At 42.4% G+C, this 19062-nt stretch overlaps 2 protein-coding genes across 8 annotated transcripts in view; one reads left to right on the top strand and one right to left on the bottom strand.

Moving 5' to 3' along the window:
• Positions 1 to 19062, top strand: part of LOC106823165 (epididymal secretory glutathione peroxidase) — a 67743-nt gene that overhangs the window by 5084 nt on the left and 43597 nt on the right. For 2 of the 7 annotated variants that reach the window (XR_011505128.1, XM_070515413.1), the window contains exons 1-4: positions 5891 to 6029; positions 7281 to 7540; positions 16419 to 16513; positions 18920 to 19034. Coding sequence is in view for 6 of the 7 variants with exons in the window: in XM_070515413.1 (XP_070371514.1) it covers positions 18947 to 19034 (88 nt within the window). In the remaining variant the exon portion in view is untranslated. Of the gene's footprint in view, positions 1 to 5890; positions 6030 to 7280; positions 7541 to 16418; positions 16514 to 16810; positions 16947 to 18919; positions 19035 to 19062 lie in introns of those variants that run through there. The other 5 variants (XM_044776192.2, XM_044776193.2, XM_070515414.1 and 2 more) reach the window with 5 other exon arrangements.
• Positions 2763 to 16403, bottom strand: GPX6 (glutathione peroxidase 6). Its single transcript, XM_014828674.3, has 5 exons — positions 14962 to 16403; positions 11927 to 12080; positions 7808 to 7925; positions 7223 to 7322; positions 2763 to 6001 (listed from the first exon to the last, which is right to left on the bottom strand). The coding sequence occupies exons 1-5, from the start codon at positions 15046 to 15048 to the stop codon at positions 5795 to 5797; spliced, it is 666 nt and encodes a 221-aa protein (XP_014684160.1). The 5' UTR covers positions 15049 to 16403; the 3' UTR covers positions 2763 to 5794.

Here is a 19062-nt window from a genome sequence, read left to right as displayed (position 1 = left end):
ACTTATGGAAAACAATCCTAAATATTGGCAAATATTGTCCCAAGTTTGTTCTTTGTTGCATGAAGGGAATTGTGGACATTGGCTGACCTGACTGGCTGGGACTACCGAGGGCAGAGTTGAGCCACAGCCCCCATGACACCCCAAAGTTCTGACAGGTTTTTCATCCTCACAGTAATGCTGTCTAACTGATATTACCTCTTAAAATGTAGGATGGTTTTGAGCTTTGATTCTTGACGAATGATCCAATTATGGAGGATCTGGCAAAGTCCTTTTTTTCCTTGAATTTGTACTCCATGTGTATTATGCCGGGCACACATCAATGACCCATTCTGTCTTAAATTGAGAGAAGCCAAATTGAAATAAAAAGTTTAAAGTTAGTTCACATTTTGGGCTAAGGGTTTTAGATAGGGTCTGTGAAAATGTACTGGCCTAAAGTGGCTGATTTCAGAAGAACTTGATAGCAGATGTAGAAAGTGTGGTTTTCTACATAATTTTGCAAGTTAGGAATATACGTTGAAGCCAGAAAGTACCCTTAGAACCCTGAGAACATGGTGATTGATTACAATTTGTTTTCTTTAACTTTATTTTGGCTTTTAAAATAGATGATTGAAGACGTAAATGATTTTTTTCTCCTTTGGCGGGAAGTCACAGTTTGAGGATTCAGCTTTCCCTAATGAGGGAAGAGAAAAACTGTCCTGGTGAATGCCATTTTGTTTTGATGACCAGCATCTTTCCACTGCTTTGTGAGTAACACACCTGTTTGTTGCATCGTATGATCCTTTAATTCTATCTTTAATGTATCTTCCAAGTTACTAATGTACTTAGTGTCTATTTTTAACACAAATTATTAATTCTGCCTCTGTCTCACGAGCTACTTGCTTATTATCTATACCTAACACAGCCTGTGAATTTTGCCTTTATCTGATAAGCTACCAGCTTACTTGCTATCTCTATGGGCTTTATTCAATCAATTTGCTTTCCTATTTTCTATCACAGAATATTGTCAAATAATACAGCAAACTCGTATTTTATGAAGCCATCAAACTCATAGTTTGTATTTTTGGAACAGGAGCCCCAGGCTGTCAGTGTTCTGTATAGGAAGGACTCTGAGGCCCTATAGATGAAAATGGAGCTCCCTTTGCCAGGCTCAGGGCCTCTTCAAAAGGAATTTAATCAGATAATAATTTCATTTCCTACCTATTTGTCTTCTGGAGGCAAACAATATAAACAAAGGAAATTGGAAAGAGACAGAAAAAAGGGGAAGTTCCTGCAGTTATCTTTTCTTTAGTTCCACTGAAGTTATGATCAGAAAATGGGGGAGTGCTACATATGCTCTAGGTGGCGCTCTGAGGTTATCAAATGGTTCCTATAGTGATGAGCCTGCTGTATTTTAGGGGCCAAAGGAAGTCTGAAAGAGTTAAAACTATTTTGCTCTTCTTTTTAATAATGAAGCAAGAAAGGGTAGATAGTCTGGATGATTTCATAAGGGAAATTTGGCAGGTGGGGGATGGAGCAGAATCTCTACCCAGGAACTTCCCAGTGATTCAGAGAAAATAATATTTCTGACCTGAAACTTGAAAGAGCAAGAGAAAACTTTGTAGTCAGAGCAGTGGATGGTGGTGGGCAGGAGCGGGTGGTGAAAGGACAAGAGAAAGTGAGAGCTTTTTTGACTCCAAATCACAATGTACAGCTAAGTATTTTGGAAGATAGGTTAAAGAAAAATTGTTTTGACACTTGTTACAACAGTAGAGAAGCCTTTATTTAAGACTGTTGCAAGATCAAGCTATTGCAATAGGGGAGTGAAATTGAATTCAACTCCAAGTACAACAGGGACGAGCGGGGATTTATAGCTAATGGGCAAAATGAAGGAGTAAATGGTTAAAAGATGACTAAGAGGACATATCAAGGATAGGCGGACTCTTGCTAAACTAATTTAGCAGGATTTTTGCTAAAGACAGGTCAAGGTTGAGGCCTGGTAGAGAAGAGGGTTCAGTGGAGCCTGGCCAAAGTTTGGCCGAAGAGGAAGACTGTCAGATAATATACCTTGAATTTGGACCTAGACGGAAGCCACAAGGGTCAGACACTGAGGGAACTGAAAACCAGGGGAATGGCTGAATTGTCCATGTCAATCTTGAGGTCTTAGGAAGACCTAATGGCTGAGTTGGGGAGGCATTGTGGCTATGGCTGTGCAGAGAATTTGGTAGCCACGTGAAGTACTGGAGAAAGTCTCCTCACTGAGCCTGCGTCAAAATGATGATATTTTCTGCAGATCCTCCATTCCCTAGAGCAGTGGTCTTCCAACTTTAGCAAGTACTAGGATCACCTGGAAGTCTTTTTAAACCACAGATTGCTGGACCCACCCCCTAGAGTTTCTGATTCAGTAAGTCTGGGAAAGATATAAAAAGTACATTTCTAACAAGTTCTGAAGTGATGCTGTTGCTGCTGATCAGGAGACCACACTTTGGGAATCAACTCCCTAGAGACAGAATGTGGAAAAGGGAAAATGATGACTTCTACAGGGGATTCCTCTGAATAACGAGATGTTTATGGAGGGTAATAGATGATCTCCATGGCCTTCCCCAAATTTGCTTTACTAGGATGGGACACCCACTGCCACCTGCTCTGAATGTTGGCTGCCAATCGCTCACAGCTGCCCATTCTTCAGAGCATTACCCTCAGCTGCCATCTTCTCCCGAGAATTTCTTCAGCCAAAAGGAACCATCTCACATGAGAGGTTATGCCTCCGAGGCTTGGAGGTAAGCCCACAGCCAATGATTGACTGACCTGAGTTATCAAAGACCATCCTTGCTTCAAGATGGAAACAGTTAGAGTGTGATTTATTCTGAAGCTAAACTCCAGCAGAAATCACATCCTTACTTCTCTCTTTCCCCTGCCCTATCTTGCTTTACTGATTCCCTTTCTTCTGAGATGACTCTCTCAGTAAATTACGTGTACCTGAATCCTAGTCTCAGCTTCTATTTATAGGAAACAGAAGCCAAGTCAAGGAGTGTTCGTGAGACCACAGGAGCAAGATTTGACGTGCTCTGGGATGAACTTTGTTTACTCTTTTTCAGATTTTGGGGAATCTAGCTTCCAGAACTAACATGGGCGCTCTCAAAGTCCAAGAACCACCAATGTCCACACAGTCCACAGGGAAGATATTGTATCTATGCTGTAACTGCGATGGGGGAGACTATGTTGGGGTCTTACTTCCAGGAATGGGCTGCTTAGCAAATCTGGAAATAGGATGATTAGAGAGGGTCTGTGTCCCGGTTCTTTGGGACTCAGAGAACCTCCTTGTTTTGCCCAAGGACTCTCCCCAAAGGTTTTGTGATCAGTGGAGGCTTCGTGATTTTAGACACCTGTTAGGTGATTTGTGCGGTAGTAGATTTATGTGAAAACATATGTCTTGGAATCGATTAGCTCAAGTTTATCTAATTTACATGATAGTTTGTGAGAACCTGTGGTTTGAAAAAAATTCCACAGCAATAATAGGGCCAGTGATGATAATGATGATGATCACCATGATAGTGAAGTCTGCCCCCTCACCTACACTCACCTCCAAGTGCAAGGAAATTTGTTTCTCAATTCCCTGGTCTTGGGCCTCTCCCCAGAACCACCTTTGTTTTCTCTTCGGGATTAGCCACTGGAGGGCATGGGAGTATGGAACGTGGATTTATCAGAACAGCAGCAGGATTGAGACCTCTCCTAGATACTCAGGCATAACGCACTCAGATTGAAGCTGCAGCTCTCCACCTTCCTTACTGGACTGTACCATGGGTAGGGGACATTCCTCCCCTGGAGCATTCACTTTTGTACAGCACTGCAGTTTCCCGGTGTAGGCTGAATTGGTATCTTGGAGAATTTTATACATTGTGTCATCCCATCCTCCTCCACCCACTTCCTGGACCTTGATTATTCTGATCTGAAAATAGCAACAGATTTGGAACCCTCCTGAGGACTGTTAAGGTTCCTGGAGGTTCTTAAGAACTTCAGAGATACGGAAGAAACTCAAAAATGAAACATTTCTCACCCCCACTGGTAGCTGGTTCTGTAATCCCCTCACTGCCCTCACAACTGCCACAGTGCCTGGTAAGAGACTAAGGAAGTCTCAGATCCTGTGGGTTACAGCCAAGGACAGCCAGATTTTTTTAAAAATCAGTTTTTTCTTGCTGGATTGAGTTCAAGACAAAACATCAAAATATTTTGAAAGTATTTTCTATTTCTCATGTGCGTCTACCACCTATGAATTTTAAAGTCTTCAGAATCACTGTCCTGGTGATTTCTGGCTTAGTTTGTCAATTTTCATGTCGGTATGTGTAGATTAAGTCGGGGATCACATTTTTATTTAGGTACACAGCAGTATTATAATGTTTGAAATTAATCACTGATATTTAAATATCCTGTACTTTTTAAGTGCAAAAAATATTTTAAAGTGCAAGTACCTATGTTCACAATAATTTGTGAAAAGGAAAAGAAAATGTTTTATTTCACTTCCTCGTACAACCTTCTCTTTCCTTAGTTTCTGATTTTCTGAAATCTGTCTTCACATAAAAGATTGAACTTTAATTACAAAACAGCATGGGCCAGGTAGAGCTTCTCAGTGTGCTCTTTATTTCTCTGATGAGGAGTAGGTTTTGCTATGCTTTTCTTCTATTTACATGTGATTTTAAATTTTTACAGCGAGCATGAATTTTATAAACAGGAACGTATGTGTATTTCTTGTTGAGAAAGAGAAGATTCTTTAAGAAGCAAGGATTCTCTCCTGGAGGAAGACCTGAATAGGAGGGTAGAGTGGGGGCTGACTTCAAGAGATCTGTGTTCACGTCATATCTTTATAAGCAGCCAGTCCCACCTCGTGTTTTTGGATGGGTCAAGGAAAGGTCTAGAGTGCTTCTGAGAAAAGCAAAATACTAAAGAGCTAGGTGAGATAGTCAAGGAACCAGGGATGCAGTGAGAGAGGAAGAAGTGGTATGACTCCAGACATAATATGGGACGCGGAAAACACCACAGGAAGCAGAGCTGCTGCAGAATGTTTTTATTTGAGACAGTGATAAGAATGAGTTTAAAGTTGGGGAGACTTGGGGTGAGAAGAAAGCTCATCATTCAGAATGACGGGACATCCCTGCCCAGGTGCCATGACCTGAATGCACTAAGGGACAGGCACCAAGGAAGGCTCTGGTCAGGTCCGACCTACAGGGGCTTTGGGACCTACCATCATGGAGATGCCCCTCCTTTCACTTGAGATGAGTTTTCAGCTCTCACTCTGCCTTCAGAGATCCTATAATTGAACTACAGGGTGTCAGGGGAATTAAGGAACACTAACTGGGGAGAGGAAGAGTTTAACAATGCATGCCTATCTTGGAGGAGAGAAGAGGCTATTGAGGGGATCTTGAGAGTCTTGTTGCCAGTTCCTGCTTTCTTTAAACCTTCAGGATGGGAAAGGATAGATGTTAGGACTTCTGGGGTCTGCCTTTTTAGGGCCATGGGTAGTCTGAACCATTTGCCCTGAAATATGATTTTCCTTTGGAATAGAGTGAAAAAACTTGATACTTTGGGATCAGAGAGTTGGGAAGATAGATTTTCTTTCCTTTAATCTTCAAACACACGCACGCACGCACACACATACACATACACTACATATGTGCGTGCGTGCGTGCGTGTGCATGTTTTTGTACAGGATAGTTTGGTCATATGGAGGCTGGATAGAAAGGAATGTGGAGCAAAGAAGGATCTTTTGTTAAATGTATTCTTCAAGCGGGAGGTCGGGTGGCTACTTCTGACAAATCCCTTCCTACTCAGGTGTGAACTGCTTCAGGTACTCCAGGATGTCTGACTTGACTGTGCTGACTGAGGCCCGATGGAACCAGCGCATGACAGGGACTCCATCAGGTCCCACCAGGAATTTCTCAAAGTTCCAGCGGATGTCGTGGACCTTCATGGGCTCCCAGAAGAGTTGTTTTGGTGAGCCCAAAAGATCAGAGGTTGGAGGGCAGGAGTTCTGGAGCAGAGATATGAAACATAGAAAGGTAAATTTTTTTTCTGCCTCTGTGTAGTCCAGTCTTATCCCCACCCCTAGATAGCCTGCCCACTATTGTATATCTCAATACATAAACTACTTAACCTACTGCTAATGAACCACAGACATTTCAATACATCACCACTACAACAACTACCAATCAAACCACCAAGAGTTAGAGGGTATGATAGTAAACAGAAAACATTCCTCCTTTGCTTGTCTCTCCCCAACTCCCAGGATTATATCACGGTGCTTCAATGAAAGAATATCTCTTGTTTTCTTTGGTAAATCATATCATTTCTATGGCTTCAATTTCTCTAACTGAAAAAAAAAATCGTGGTTTGGTTTAGAGTAGTGGTTCCCAGAGTTTGGGGCTTCAAAAGCCAGTAAAAGTTCAATGACTATTTTTTGGAGATTAATGTAGAATAACCAACATTCAACTTAACAATGAGAAAAAAATTTAAAGTCTACTGTAACTATGAATTCAAAAATTATCAGATTTTTAAGTATTAGGTTGAGGAATGTAAAATTGATGAATCACCATTTTTGAGCAACAAAAATGGCAATTTATATGGTTTAACCTAATATTAATTTAAGATCAGAATGAAGGTGTTTTATATTCAATAAATTGAGCTTCATGAAAAATTCCCCACAGTGTCTTCTTTTTCAGTCTGCTATGGATGGGTAAGCATTTCAACAAGGACTAGACTTTTTCTGTAGATCAGCATTTGGGAACCAGTGTACTAAGAGATCTCAGGGGTCCTTCCATCTTCGGCTTTTCTTGTTCTAACACTCTGTATTACCACTAAAGTCAGTTACCACATGATACTCTACATTATTTATTTCTGTGTTTGTCTCCCTGGTTAGATATGAATTCCTTCAGGGAAGAGACCATGCCCTGTTAATATGTATTAACTCATTGTGTACCACAGTTCTTGCACATAACTAAGAACTTGATAAATGGTTGCTGAGTGAATTAATCATTACCATTCAGCAGGGGAGGTTAGTCCAAGTCAGACCTATCATAAGTTATTTGTTATCTTTACTTGAAGCTAAAGCCTCACAACAGATATTGCCATGATCCTTGAACTTCCCTCAGCATTTCTTTCCAAGGAATTCAACCCCAGTCCCAGGCTTCAGCCCCATGCTTTCAGGGCATCTCTACAAACCTGACCAATCCATGCCAGGTTTATGTTCACTCACCTTCAGGAAGGTAAAGACTTTCTGTTCTTTTTCTCCATTCACATCCCCTTTCTCAAAGAGCTGAAAATTGGGGACAAAGCCACCACCTGGACGCACATACCTGCAATGAAGCAGAGTATTCCTGAGAGGATCTAAATTAAGACAAGGATGGATAGTAATGGCCACCACAAGCTCACCGCAAAAGGAAGTTAGAGATAAAGAGGGAGAGGGTGTAGACACGGAAGGCGTGGAAAGAGAGGTCTCTGGAATCAAGTCTTCATGCATAGGCTTCACGGAGCCAAGAGAGAATCCAAGAAAATTGGAAAGCGATATTTCAAGGTTAGGATTCCTGATTCATTTCTGTTTCCTCTATTCCTTCCTTTGCCTCTGCTTCTTTTCCATTAGATTTTCCTCTAGTCTCATCATCAAAGAACTCAAAGGTAGAGAGAATACTTGAGCACTGCCAGAAGGGCAAGACTGAATTCAAAGCATCATGATGATATTCTTGAATGTATTGATCTACCACCCACTCCAGAAGTTTCCAGAATGAGGCCTCTAGGCAGAATGTGGAAGAGAAGTCCTGACAGGGTCTCTGCAGGCACTTACTTGAGCCCAGAAAGGATCTCTGAGTTTTTTCCTGGTTCTTGTTTGCCAAACTGGTTGCAGGGAAAGCCCAACAAAACTACACCAAAAGGCTTCAGCTCCTCCTGCAGTGCATTCAGTTCTGTAGGTAGAGAATGAGCGGCATGGGTAGCCTGGCCAGCAGCCCTACCCTGAGCAGTGAAAGACCACTGAATTTATCCATTTGTCACATGAATAAACTGAGGACTATGAAGAGAAAGTTTAAGATTTACAGAGGTTGAGGAGGCAGAACCAAAAGCTAGAACACAGGTTTCCAGAAACACATCCAAATAGCTGTTATTCTTGTACAGTAGTTCCCATAAATGGCTCCACTTTACCACCCAGTAGGAGCCTTCTTAAAAAGCACAGATTGATTAGTCCTCTGGGTGGGGGGGGGGGGGGTGTTCCTGGTTGATTCTGAAGAGAACTCAGATGTAAATCCCACTGCCTTCCTTAGTTGGTGGATTGATTGATCAAAAAATAATTTTAAGCATTATTTATTTAAATAAAAATATTTTAAATATTAAAAATATTTAAGCAAAATATTGATCCAAAAAATATTTAAGCAAATATTACAAAAAATATTTGTAAGCAAAAGGCAAACAAAATGGACATAACATGCCAACCCCTCCGACTATGCCCCATGACGACACAACCTGACACTCCAATCCCCATCCCAGGAGCACTCTTTGGTGCTCTAACCTGGGAGTTGGAGAGGGAATCAGAAATTCCAAGCTTAGCTCCAGAGCATTCTCTACCCTCTTGTCAATTCCAGTGACCTAACTGATGCCATTTCCCTGGAAGACTCACTGAGATTCCAGGACTCAAACTCCAAGCTGCTCTTTGCCACCACCAGGAAGCCTTCCAACTTGTGTGTCTAGACTTCTACCATTATTTCCATCTTCAGTCATTTTCGGTTCAGATTTATTCAGTCCCCAAGACAGCATCAGCTATTCCCATTCAGACTCAGCTCTGCCTGCTGGCCTCTCCCCTAAGGACCTCTTCCTAAGTGACCAGTGCCTACCTGTTTTTATATATTTCTTCAGTTACTATCCACACGAACCTCCCTCTTATCTTTAGCTATCAAGAATATTTCCTTCCTATCACAGAAACACTTAGAAGACCCTGATTCTAGTCCTTTGGAAAGTTCCTTTAACTCTCTCAATTTCCTCATCTGGAGTAAAATTTGAATGAGATACTCTTTAAAATTCTCATGAACTAGTTTAATAAGCTATATTGCAGCAACAGAATGAAAACTATGCCTTAAAATGAACGAGGAAACTCATCGTGTAGTGATACAGAGTAATATCCAAGATATTTTATTTTGTGAAAAAGCAAGGAACAGAATCATTTGTGTGTGGATATTTGTGTACGTGTCTGTGTGAGATAGAGGCAGAGGGGAGAAGGGGAGAGGGAGAAAGGGAGGGGGAGAAGAAGAGAGAAAGGAGGAGGGGGAGAGGGGGATTGACTGATTTGCTTGTATATGCAGTAAAGATTAATGGAAATAAACCATAAACTGATGACAGTGGTTGCCCAAAGGGAAGGGAATGTGGAAAGGTTTACCGTTACTCTTTTGTGTCTTTTAAATTTTGAATGTTGCGAATGTCTTACCTATTTGACACATAACCAATTTAAGTTAAAACTAAATTAAATTAAAACAGTTTTAAAAGCAGATTTACATTCTATGGAACTGCTTTTAACACATCACAACTTTTTAAACTTATCATATTTTTCAAATTTAACTTTTGAAGGGAGGAAAATCTCAACTTGCAAAATAATGCTAAACTAAAAACTAAACTGTTGTTTAGGCTCTTATAATTAGATTTTGAGATTTTATAAAAATTAAATAAAAATTTAATCTGTAGCTGGGGCTGGCCCGTGCAGTAGTTAAGTTCGCACGTTCCACTTCAGTGGGCTGGGGTTCGCTGGTTCGGATCCTGGGTGTGGACCTATGAACCGCTTGTCAAGCCATGCTGTGGCAGGGGTCCCACATACAAAACAGAGGAAGATGGGCACAGATGTTAGCTCAGGGCCAGTCTTCCTCAGCAAAAAGAGGAGGATTGGCAGCAGATGTTGGCTCAGGGCTAATCTTCCTCCAAAAAAAAAAAAAAAAATCAATCTGTAGCTTTTCAGGTTTTGCCTCGAGTTGATTGTACATAAAAGTAATAAACATAAAGTGACTCCAGAATTCTTTTAAATGTCTAGATCTTTTCATAATCTGTATTTTGAGAGTATCTTTTGATGCACAATTTCACCATTAAATTAAAGTCTTTAGCTGCTCTTGGTAAATGTGAACCATTTTGGTTTTGTTGTGCTTTGGAGAAGGGGGTCTTTTAATACCATTTTTGCATAAATTAAGCTGCATCCTGTCTTAGCCCATTCAGGCTGCTATAACAAAATACGAAAGACCAGGTGACTTCTAAAACAACAGAAATTTACTTCTCACAGTTCTGGACACTGGAAGTCCAAGATCATAGTCCCGGTATGGTGGGATTCTGGTGAAGGGCCCCCTCCAGGTTGCAGACTTCCAACTTCTTTTGTGTCCTCACCTGGTGGAAGGGGCTAGCGAGCTCTGTGGTGTCTCTTCTATGAGAGCATTAATCTTATTCATGAGGGCTCTACCCTCTTGACCAAGCACTTTCTAAAGGCCCTATATCCTCTTACCTTCATATTGGGCTTAGGATTTCAACATATGAATTTGGGGAGGACACAAACATTCAGACCATAATACCCATTGAATGTTTAATTTTAAAATATGAAAATTGGTGAACCATATATCTTAGAAGTGAGATTGCAATATGCTTAAATTTAAGTAGTGTTTAAGAAGGAGAAAATTCTCCGATTTCTTATTATTGAAGCTCCATTAAGACAAACTGATAGGACTTTGTATTTTTGATGGGTTAAATAGATATCAGTGTTAATGTATGGACAATTTTTCTTGAAACTTGTTCATGTGTTGTCTTGATCCATTTCTTTGTGGCATTTGATGCAATTAACCTTTTAAATTTATCTTGAGCTTTTTTTTAAAAAAAAGCAGAAAATAAAGTTCTTGGCATGTCAAAAATTGCCTCTATCTCTAGTATAATCCATCAATAGGAATGCCAAACTCTTCCCCATGAGTGCACAAAGAAAATGGAAAACTCCTCTCAGTCACCATAGAAGAACTGGCCAAGTTTAGAGAGATGGAGCATTTTCCCAAACAGCCCTCATTCCAAAGATTGCTCAGCTAGAAAACTACATTTCCCTCTTCTCTGTCATTCAGGAGTGCCTACAGAATCCAAGGGCATTTTCCAAAAGATCGAAGATCAATCCTCTCTCCTGTTGTTACAGAAAGAAAGATAAAAGCAGCCTCTGAAAGCTAGGTTCTGGCCTGGGAGTCTCAGCCAGGGCTTGGTGTTCTGTTGAACATAAACAATATGTTTCACAGAACATCAATATACAATATGTGACCATAATGATTCAAGACAAAAACAAGGACCACTCCATAATCTTATTTTAACACAGACAAAACATCAGCACTGTCCAAATCACGAAAATGACCAAGCATCACCTTATTCTTGACAATATCAGTGATGGCTGCTTCTTTACCAGTTTCACTTTAATACTTTTAGCCTTGGTTTATTCATTTTACCTTGTACATTTGATTTATCAAGATACTCAGTCACATAACTGTCCTCATTTGCTGACAGCATCCAATCCAGCTTCAATTCCTTGAATCCTTCCCCAAATCACCCAACACAAGCCCAGATCCTCAAATAAGTCCCTTCTAACACCTTCTTATGGAGAAGCTCCCTGGTTCCCTGCAGCATAGTTTCTCTTCAAGGCATCGAGGAACCAACTCAGCTTGTTCAACTACAGATATGTTCCTGGTGGGCCTTGACTAAATCTTTGGGAGCATCTTAGCTCTCAAATCTGGGGATAATTTTCCTGGCATTCCTAAGGCTAAAGGAGGAGAGCAGTGGCAGGATTTAGAGGAACAGAGTCACGTGATCACCTATCCAACCCACTCCCCTTCCTCCCAATAACAAATTAGTAAAACCATCTGGAACTACAATATGGTCATCAGACAAAGCTTTTTCCAAGAGTTGCAACATGAGTTCTTACCAGGATACTGAGCTGTCAAGCCTCAATAGGTGGCCACATTGATAAAGAGGACGTGCTTGCCCGCATACTGCTTGAACTGGATATACTCCTCGCCATTGAGAGTGAGGGCTCCATACTCATAGATGGTGCCTGTCACCCCCTTATAACAATCCATCTGGAATGTAACAAAAACAACCACAATGATGTGATGATAAGATAAATAATAATCCCCAACATCTGTGGGCTTTTTCAAAGCACTCTTTCACATAATACCTTGAAACTCTAAGAACTGAAGAGACCTTCTTAGGTAATGTTTTTAATTATGAGCGATGCGTGTCTTCTAACTTAAAACCCAATTTTGTTTGTTTAGTCATTTATTTAGTGACAGGACAAGCACTTCATAATGTTTTTCCGATTCCTGGAAGATTAATACAATTTACCTCCATTCTCTGACATGGCACTCTCCTCCACATCCTCGCACCCTGTTCCAGTCATCCCATCCCTTCTCAAACATTTTTAACAGATGTTTGCAGGGTTTCCCATAAAAGAAGTAAGTTTTACATAAATTTCTCATCTATATATTCCTACATTGTAATTTCCTCACCCCAGAGCTGGGCCAATAACTTGCTCTCCCTCGGGTTCCCATTTTGAAGGCCCTTTCTAGAGATTTGCCATTGGGGTGCTCATTTGTACCTACAAAACTCATCCTCAATACCCTCTTCTTATTCCTATATTGTGGAGAAACAGCCTTGAGTGCTCATGAATTTGGGATTATAAAATAGAAAGCAAAGGGAAAAAACTTCCTACCCACAAGCATGCCAAGGGAAAAAAGCAGACAGGACTTGGAACAAAAAGCTAAGATGTTGTTATCTGAGGAGAGGTCAGATTCCTGGAGATGTAGAGAAAAGTCATAGAATTTTAGAATAACTTAAGTAAGCTGCAAGGGATCTCAGTCCATAAAATTCTGCCCAACGCAGTGAAGGAATTGCCTGTGGGTGAGCTCCTGTGAGGCGAGTGGGGCAAAAACTCTCTTGTCATTTTCGAAGTCCATAAGTTCTGTCACCAGGATACCAGGCACTAACTTCTCCTTCACTATCCTTGGAGAGAACAAGGCTGACCCTAGGGCAGGTGCCTTCCCTATGTGTCCATACATCCATACATATCTGTGCGCACATTAACCCCCATATTTGGGAGCATTAGCCTAAGAAGGCCACCACAAAGGGGTTGTCATCTATGTGCCTGCATTCTCTTTGCCTTCATGCCATCTCAGCTGTGTGCTTAATAACTTCTAGCATTTGCCTTTCTTGCTACTGTAATGAAGAAGTCACATGGAGATCATCCTGTGAGCAGTCATTTGTGCACCTCCTTTTTCCTTGTCTTCATGCTGCCTTAGCTCTGGGCTCAACAACTGCCAGCTGTTCGTCTCTCACAGCTATCATCCTCTGAATCAGGATATAGAATCCAAGAAAATTGCACATTTGAAGAACTCGATCTTTCCTACTCAGCTTCCCGGTCTGCTCCAGTTTGCTGAGGTCTGCTTGAAGAGGTCAAGATACCCTAAAACACAGCGTTTTATTCACAACAGAAACTCCACCCCCAATTTGGCAGCAGTGGCTGACACAGCCCTCAGAGGCTGCCTTCTTCTTTTTTTTTTTTGGTGAGAGAGATCGGCCCTGAGCTAACATCTGTTGCAAATCTTCCTCTTTTTTTTTTTTTTTTTGCTTGAGGAAGATTGGCCCTGAGCTAACATCTGTGCTAATCTTCCTCTATTTTGTATGTGGGTCACCGCCACAGCACAGCTTGACAAGTGGCATAGGTCTGTGCCCAGGATCCAAACCCACAAACCCTGGGCCACTGAAGTGGAGCATGTGAACTTAACCACTAAGCCACTAGGCTGGCCCCAGAGGTTACCATTTTTAATTTCAGACAGGGAAAATGATCTTACTACAGATGCCAGTATTTGAGCATTTTACATGCATCATCTTATACTTCACATGGACTGAATGACAGTGCACTCAAAGTGTGGTTTGAGGACCCGGACAAGTATCATCTGAGGACATTAGAAATGCAAATTCCTAGGCTCCTCTAAGACCTACTGAATCAGAAACTTTGGGGTGGGACCCAGCAATCTGTGTTTCAACAAGCCCTCCAGCTGGTTCCTATGTGAGTTGAACTCTGGGATTACTGCACTCCACATGGGGTATTCTCCAGCTTTTATAGAGGAGGGCAAGGTGCCAATAAAAGATATGTAACTGGTCTAAGGCCACAGGCAAGGCTGAGTTTTTGAATGAGTTTATCTGATTTTAAAATTAAAACTTGGTGCCTCAAGTCATCTACTTCAGTCCCCACCCTGCCTCCTAAGACATACACATCTTTTACAGGGTGGCTGCTGACATCCTGTGGGGGACTTTTCTGAAGGGCATTGGGCCATTCGGAGCAGCCCCAAGACCTAACAGCAAATCCTCTTCGTCTGATCTGAGCTTTGTCTCCACCTCACACCATATCCCCTAAAATGAAAATTGGCCGACAACCATCCTGGCCTTAAATGTTTCACTATTCCCTGAAAAAAAGCTTCCGTGTCCCTGACCCTGAAACTCCTCAGCACGTTCCAGCACCAGCTCCTCTTCCCCTGCCCCCGCGTCTCAGCCTCTCCAAGACCCATCAGGTCAGCCTCCCTCCTAGTCCATTTGCTGCGACTTGTCCCGTTTCTGAAAACTTGCAAGGCGGCCCCAAGGTCCAGACCAGGGTGGAGGGGACAGGCTGTGGGTTATCAGGCAGCCGGTATGGGAAGTGGAAGGCACGTAGAGCCGCCTTAGTCCTCTGCCCACATTAGGCTCAATGCCCACCAGGTGCTGGGGAGAAGATCCGCGTAAGAGACGCGGTTTAGGAGGGCCTCTGCCTCAGAGGAAAGCGAGGGTGGGGGTGGAATTTGCTAAGAAGGGCTGGGGAGACGGATTTTGTCCTTCGAGAAGAGACGGGAGGACTCCTCGAATCCCTGGAGGCCAAGTTAGTCGTCACGTACTAACATCCTCCTGGATACCTTGCGGGACACTCACCTTCATCTTCTGTGACTCCGGGGTTAGCTGAGCGAAGCCCACCAGGAACAGCGGGAAAAGAGAGGAGGCCCAGAGCTGCCGGATCATGGCTCCAGTACCAGGTCTAGGCGACTCTGAGGTTCCCAGGGATCTCGGCCCCTTTTGAGCTCCTGGCAGGGACCAGTTTGAAGATGCGCCCTCCAATCACAGAGCAGCATTCACACGCCGGCTCAGGGCTGCCTGTGCATCCGGTCCTGCGGCCCGCACGTGTTCTGGTAAACGTGTTCTGGCGGGTCAAGGTGCCGGCTTGCCCGTTTGGAACCTGAAGCACTTTTTCTACCCTCTCCCCTCTCCAAGTGTCTGGTGGTTCCTAAGTGCTGGCACCGCATCCAGGAAGGAAAGCCACCAGCACAGAATCAGAATCTGCTTTTTTAAAACAAGATCATCTCGTGATTTACTGCAAACTAAAATTCGAGAAGCATTGTCCCAGATGCTATTAATCCTTTGTCGTGTCCCCTCAAACTTTCATCACTTAGTCAACAGCACACTATGTTTTCTTAATTATGAAATCCAGCTGTGAGGGCCTGAGTGTCTCAGACACTTTGCTCAGCCATCTGTCCCCTGGAGAAGGGCTGGTTAATGCAGGAGGACAGATCAGAGACACACGTTCACGGCGGGAAGCTATCAGAGACAAGGCTCTAAACTGGGAGTCAGGGAACTGCCTGGGCTTGAGTTTCATCCTCTGTAAATTACTGTAATCCTCTCTGCCCCACTCACTCCATAAACTGATTTATTGTGAGGCTCTAATAATGTAACAACTAGAAATTTGTTGGGAAGTATTTGAATTAGTGAAGAGGCACAGAGTTTTTTCTCCCATCGCACCCCACCCACCCTCTCCTCTCCCATCTGTTCCCATCTGGCTTTTCCCTGCCAGCTCAGCTTTACTAGACTCCCTTGTTAGCTGAAATGATAACTTCTTCCTCTTCAGTTCTAAGCCCCTTTCCACCCAGCTCCCTCCACCTGCCCTGCCTCTTCCAGGTTCACACAAAAGGCTTTCTCTGCTCCTGAAACTGAAGTCTGGATGGGGTTGAATTCTTGTGAACTCACTTGGAAGACAAGCATTTTGTTATCTCAGATTTCTGAGCTCTTCTCAAAGGCCTATAATCCATGGCCTGATCACTAATACCTGATCCAGCCATGCAGGCGCCCAGGCACTTAGAGCAGCCATGCAGAAGCCTTCCCTCTTTTGGCACAGAGGTACAGCATTCCCAAGCTCTTTGGCCACTCCCCATTCTCAGTTCAAAAAATGGCTGAACCTGAGACAATGGGGCCACAGAGACCATTGAGTTTAACACCCATGCGTGCCATTGACTAGCTCCCTCCTCAGAAAAAGTTAATGTCTCTGTACCTTAGTTTTCTCACCGGTAAAACTGGGGTAATAAGCTACCTGTCTACCTCCTAATTTATCTATCTCCTAGGTACTATCCTAGTAGCTACCTATCTACCTGCTAGGGCTGCTGAGAGGATCAAATGTCTTAATAACAATAAAGGACTCAGCCATGGCCTGACACAGGTAAGCAAATAGAAATATATTTATCATTCACACGTTTGGCTTTATGCATGAGAAAACTGAAGCCCAGAGAGAGAAAAAGCATATCAAAGATCACGGGTTAGTTATGGTGAAATGAAAGCAAACTTGTGATTCCTACCTTAGGTCCCTTCCTCTGATTCCATGTGGATCATCCATTGTTGTGACTAAATTTTTATTGTCTGTGACAACTTACTTACATTTGCTAGTTTTGCAATAACTAGTCCTTGAGTGATGAGGAGACATCAGTAGGTCTAATGGCCCAAAATCCCAACTTCCCAGGTTCCTATTCCAATATTCCTGATAAGCGTTCGAGCACCTTGGGTCCTGGGCTCCAGCGGTGAAAAGTGAAGGTACAGAGCTCACACTGAGCAGGAGGGAATGAGGCAGACATCTCACGTCCCTGTTCCACCTGAAGGTATGTCAAGGCTACAATTCCCCTTTACTCCTCCTCAGGGGCCGTAGTTCAAATCTCTGTTCTCTCATTCCAGGCACTTTGCTTCCATCTCTTGGCTCGTCTCCTTACTTCCAAGCGCTTCTCCAGCCCCTCTTCCTCCCCACTCTCCCTCTGTTCTATGACTTTGCTTAAGATCAGTTTTGTTGGCATCACTCTTATGTTAAAAATACTTTGATTCCTTTCTACTTCTGACATTTTTAATTTGAAATTCTCCCATGGAGCGCTCAAAATCCTTCCTGATATGACATTAGCCAGATTTCCAGGTGTACCCTTCCTTCCGTAAATGTTCAGTTTCTGACAGACTGAACTGTCTCCATCACCTAGGATCTACCTATCTAGGTGCTGATCCTTGACATTTTAGGTAAAATCTGGGCCAGTGCTTTGGGATCATTCCTGAAAGATTTTTTGGTATATTAATGACGAGACTTTCACATATTGAGTTATATGGGGTAACTATTTGAGTTCAAAACTGATTTGGCTTGAACTACAAAGCCTGACTTATGGCCTGTGAAACATACATTGTACATCTGCTTAAGCATTAAAGTAAAGCATGCACTCTCTTAAGATAAGAATGCATACTTCCCCTCCCACCCTTATTGGTAATGCCCTGTTGGTAACTCCCAGATTTGTTCCTTTCCAGACATCATGGTCATATTGACCTGCTAATTTGCATCTGAATACTTCTTTGAAATTTTGACAAAAATGTATCCTGGGTGTATTTAATGTATGCTCTTTGTTCTAAAAACAGTTAAGATTGTACTGGAATCCGTGCTTCTCTGGAACCCTTTCTAAGGCCTTCCTGGGTTATAATCCTTGCTCTGGCTCAAGTAAACTTACCTCATTTCTCTTAGTTATTGGTTATGGGTTATTTTGGTCATAAAATGGTTTTTTATGGTTATTGGTTATTTTGCGTCAACATTAACAACATTTTTATTCAAAATGATGGGACACTGTTTTATCAAACAAGATTTCATAGGTAACTCTCCCAGGCCTGAGTAACAAATCAGGGATTTAGTGAGCTTGACCAGGCCTTAAATTGAACTCAAGGTCAGTCTTGCTGCCTTTCACAAATAGCCTAGGGCTAGGGAAGAAAAGGATGAGAGACTTTGATCAATTTGTCTTAATCACTGTTTCTTTGACCGAATCAGCATGAAGCAGTTTAGAGGACAGAGACAGGATTCCTAAGAAGAGAAATGATTTGTACAAGGTTACAGGGTATTATGGGCTGAATTTTGTGCGCCCCACCAAAAATATATTGAAGTTCTAACCCCCAGTATCTCAGAATGTGACCTTATTTGAAAATAGGACTGCTGCTAATGTAATTAGTTAAGATGAGGTCATGCTGGAGTAGGGTGGAACCCTCATCCAGTATGACTGATGTCCTTATAAAAAGATGGCTGTTGTGAAGGATGTCATGTAAAGACAGAGACCGAGATTGGAGTTATGCTGCCACAAGCTAAGGAATGTCTGGGGCTACCAGGAGCTGGAAGAGGCCAGGAAGGATCCCACCCTCCAGGTTTCAGGGGGAGCATGGCCATGGTGGCTCCTTGATTTCAGACTTCCAGCCTCCAGAACTGGGAAACAATAAATTTCTATTATTCTAAGCCGCTTAGTTTGTGGCAATTTTTATGGCAGCCTTAGGAAAATACCAATTTCTGCAAGTAAGTTTCAATTCAGAGATAACAACTGAATCCCCTCTTATTTCCTCCATGTTTCCTCCCTGGCTTTCTGTCTACCCCTACGCTCACCACAGGGTGCTTTCATTCTCAGTTCCTTTGTTCTAAAAGGGAACAAAACTTTATTGCTTAAATACAGTCTTTATTCTTAGTTGCGGAGTGAAACTGCTTCTTTATTTACCTGAACCCCAACTTAGAGATTCAAGCCTCTGCTTGAGTCTACCTGAAAGAATTTTCTGATTTGATCCATCTTTCTAGGTACATGGGCCGTCCTCTCAAGACTCCATGGATTTCCTTCTCTGCACTGCAAGTAGGAGACATAGACTCCAATTCCAGATCTGCCATAATTTTGTAACGCCATTCCATTCATATTGTAAGTTGTATTTTTAGATCTTCCACTT

The sequence above is a fragment of the Equus asinus genome, chromosome 8, assembly GCF_041296235.1.
Source record: "Equus asinus isolate D_3611 breed Donkey chromosome 8, EquAss-T2T_v2, whole genome shotgun sequence".
Lineage (NCBI taxonomy): Eukaryota > Metazoa > Chordata > Mammalia > Perissodactyla > Equidae > Equus > Equus asinus.
Note: the sequence above shows the minus strand (reverse complement) of the source record. Positions and strands in the feature narration are given on the sequence as shown.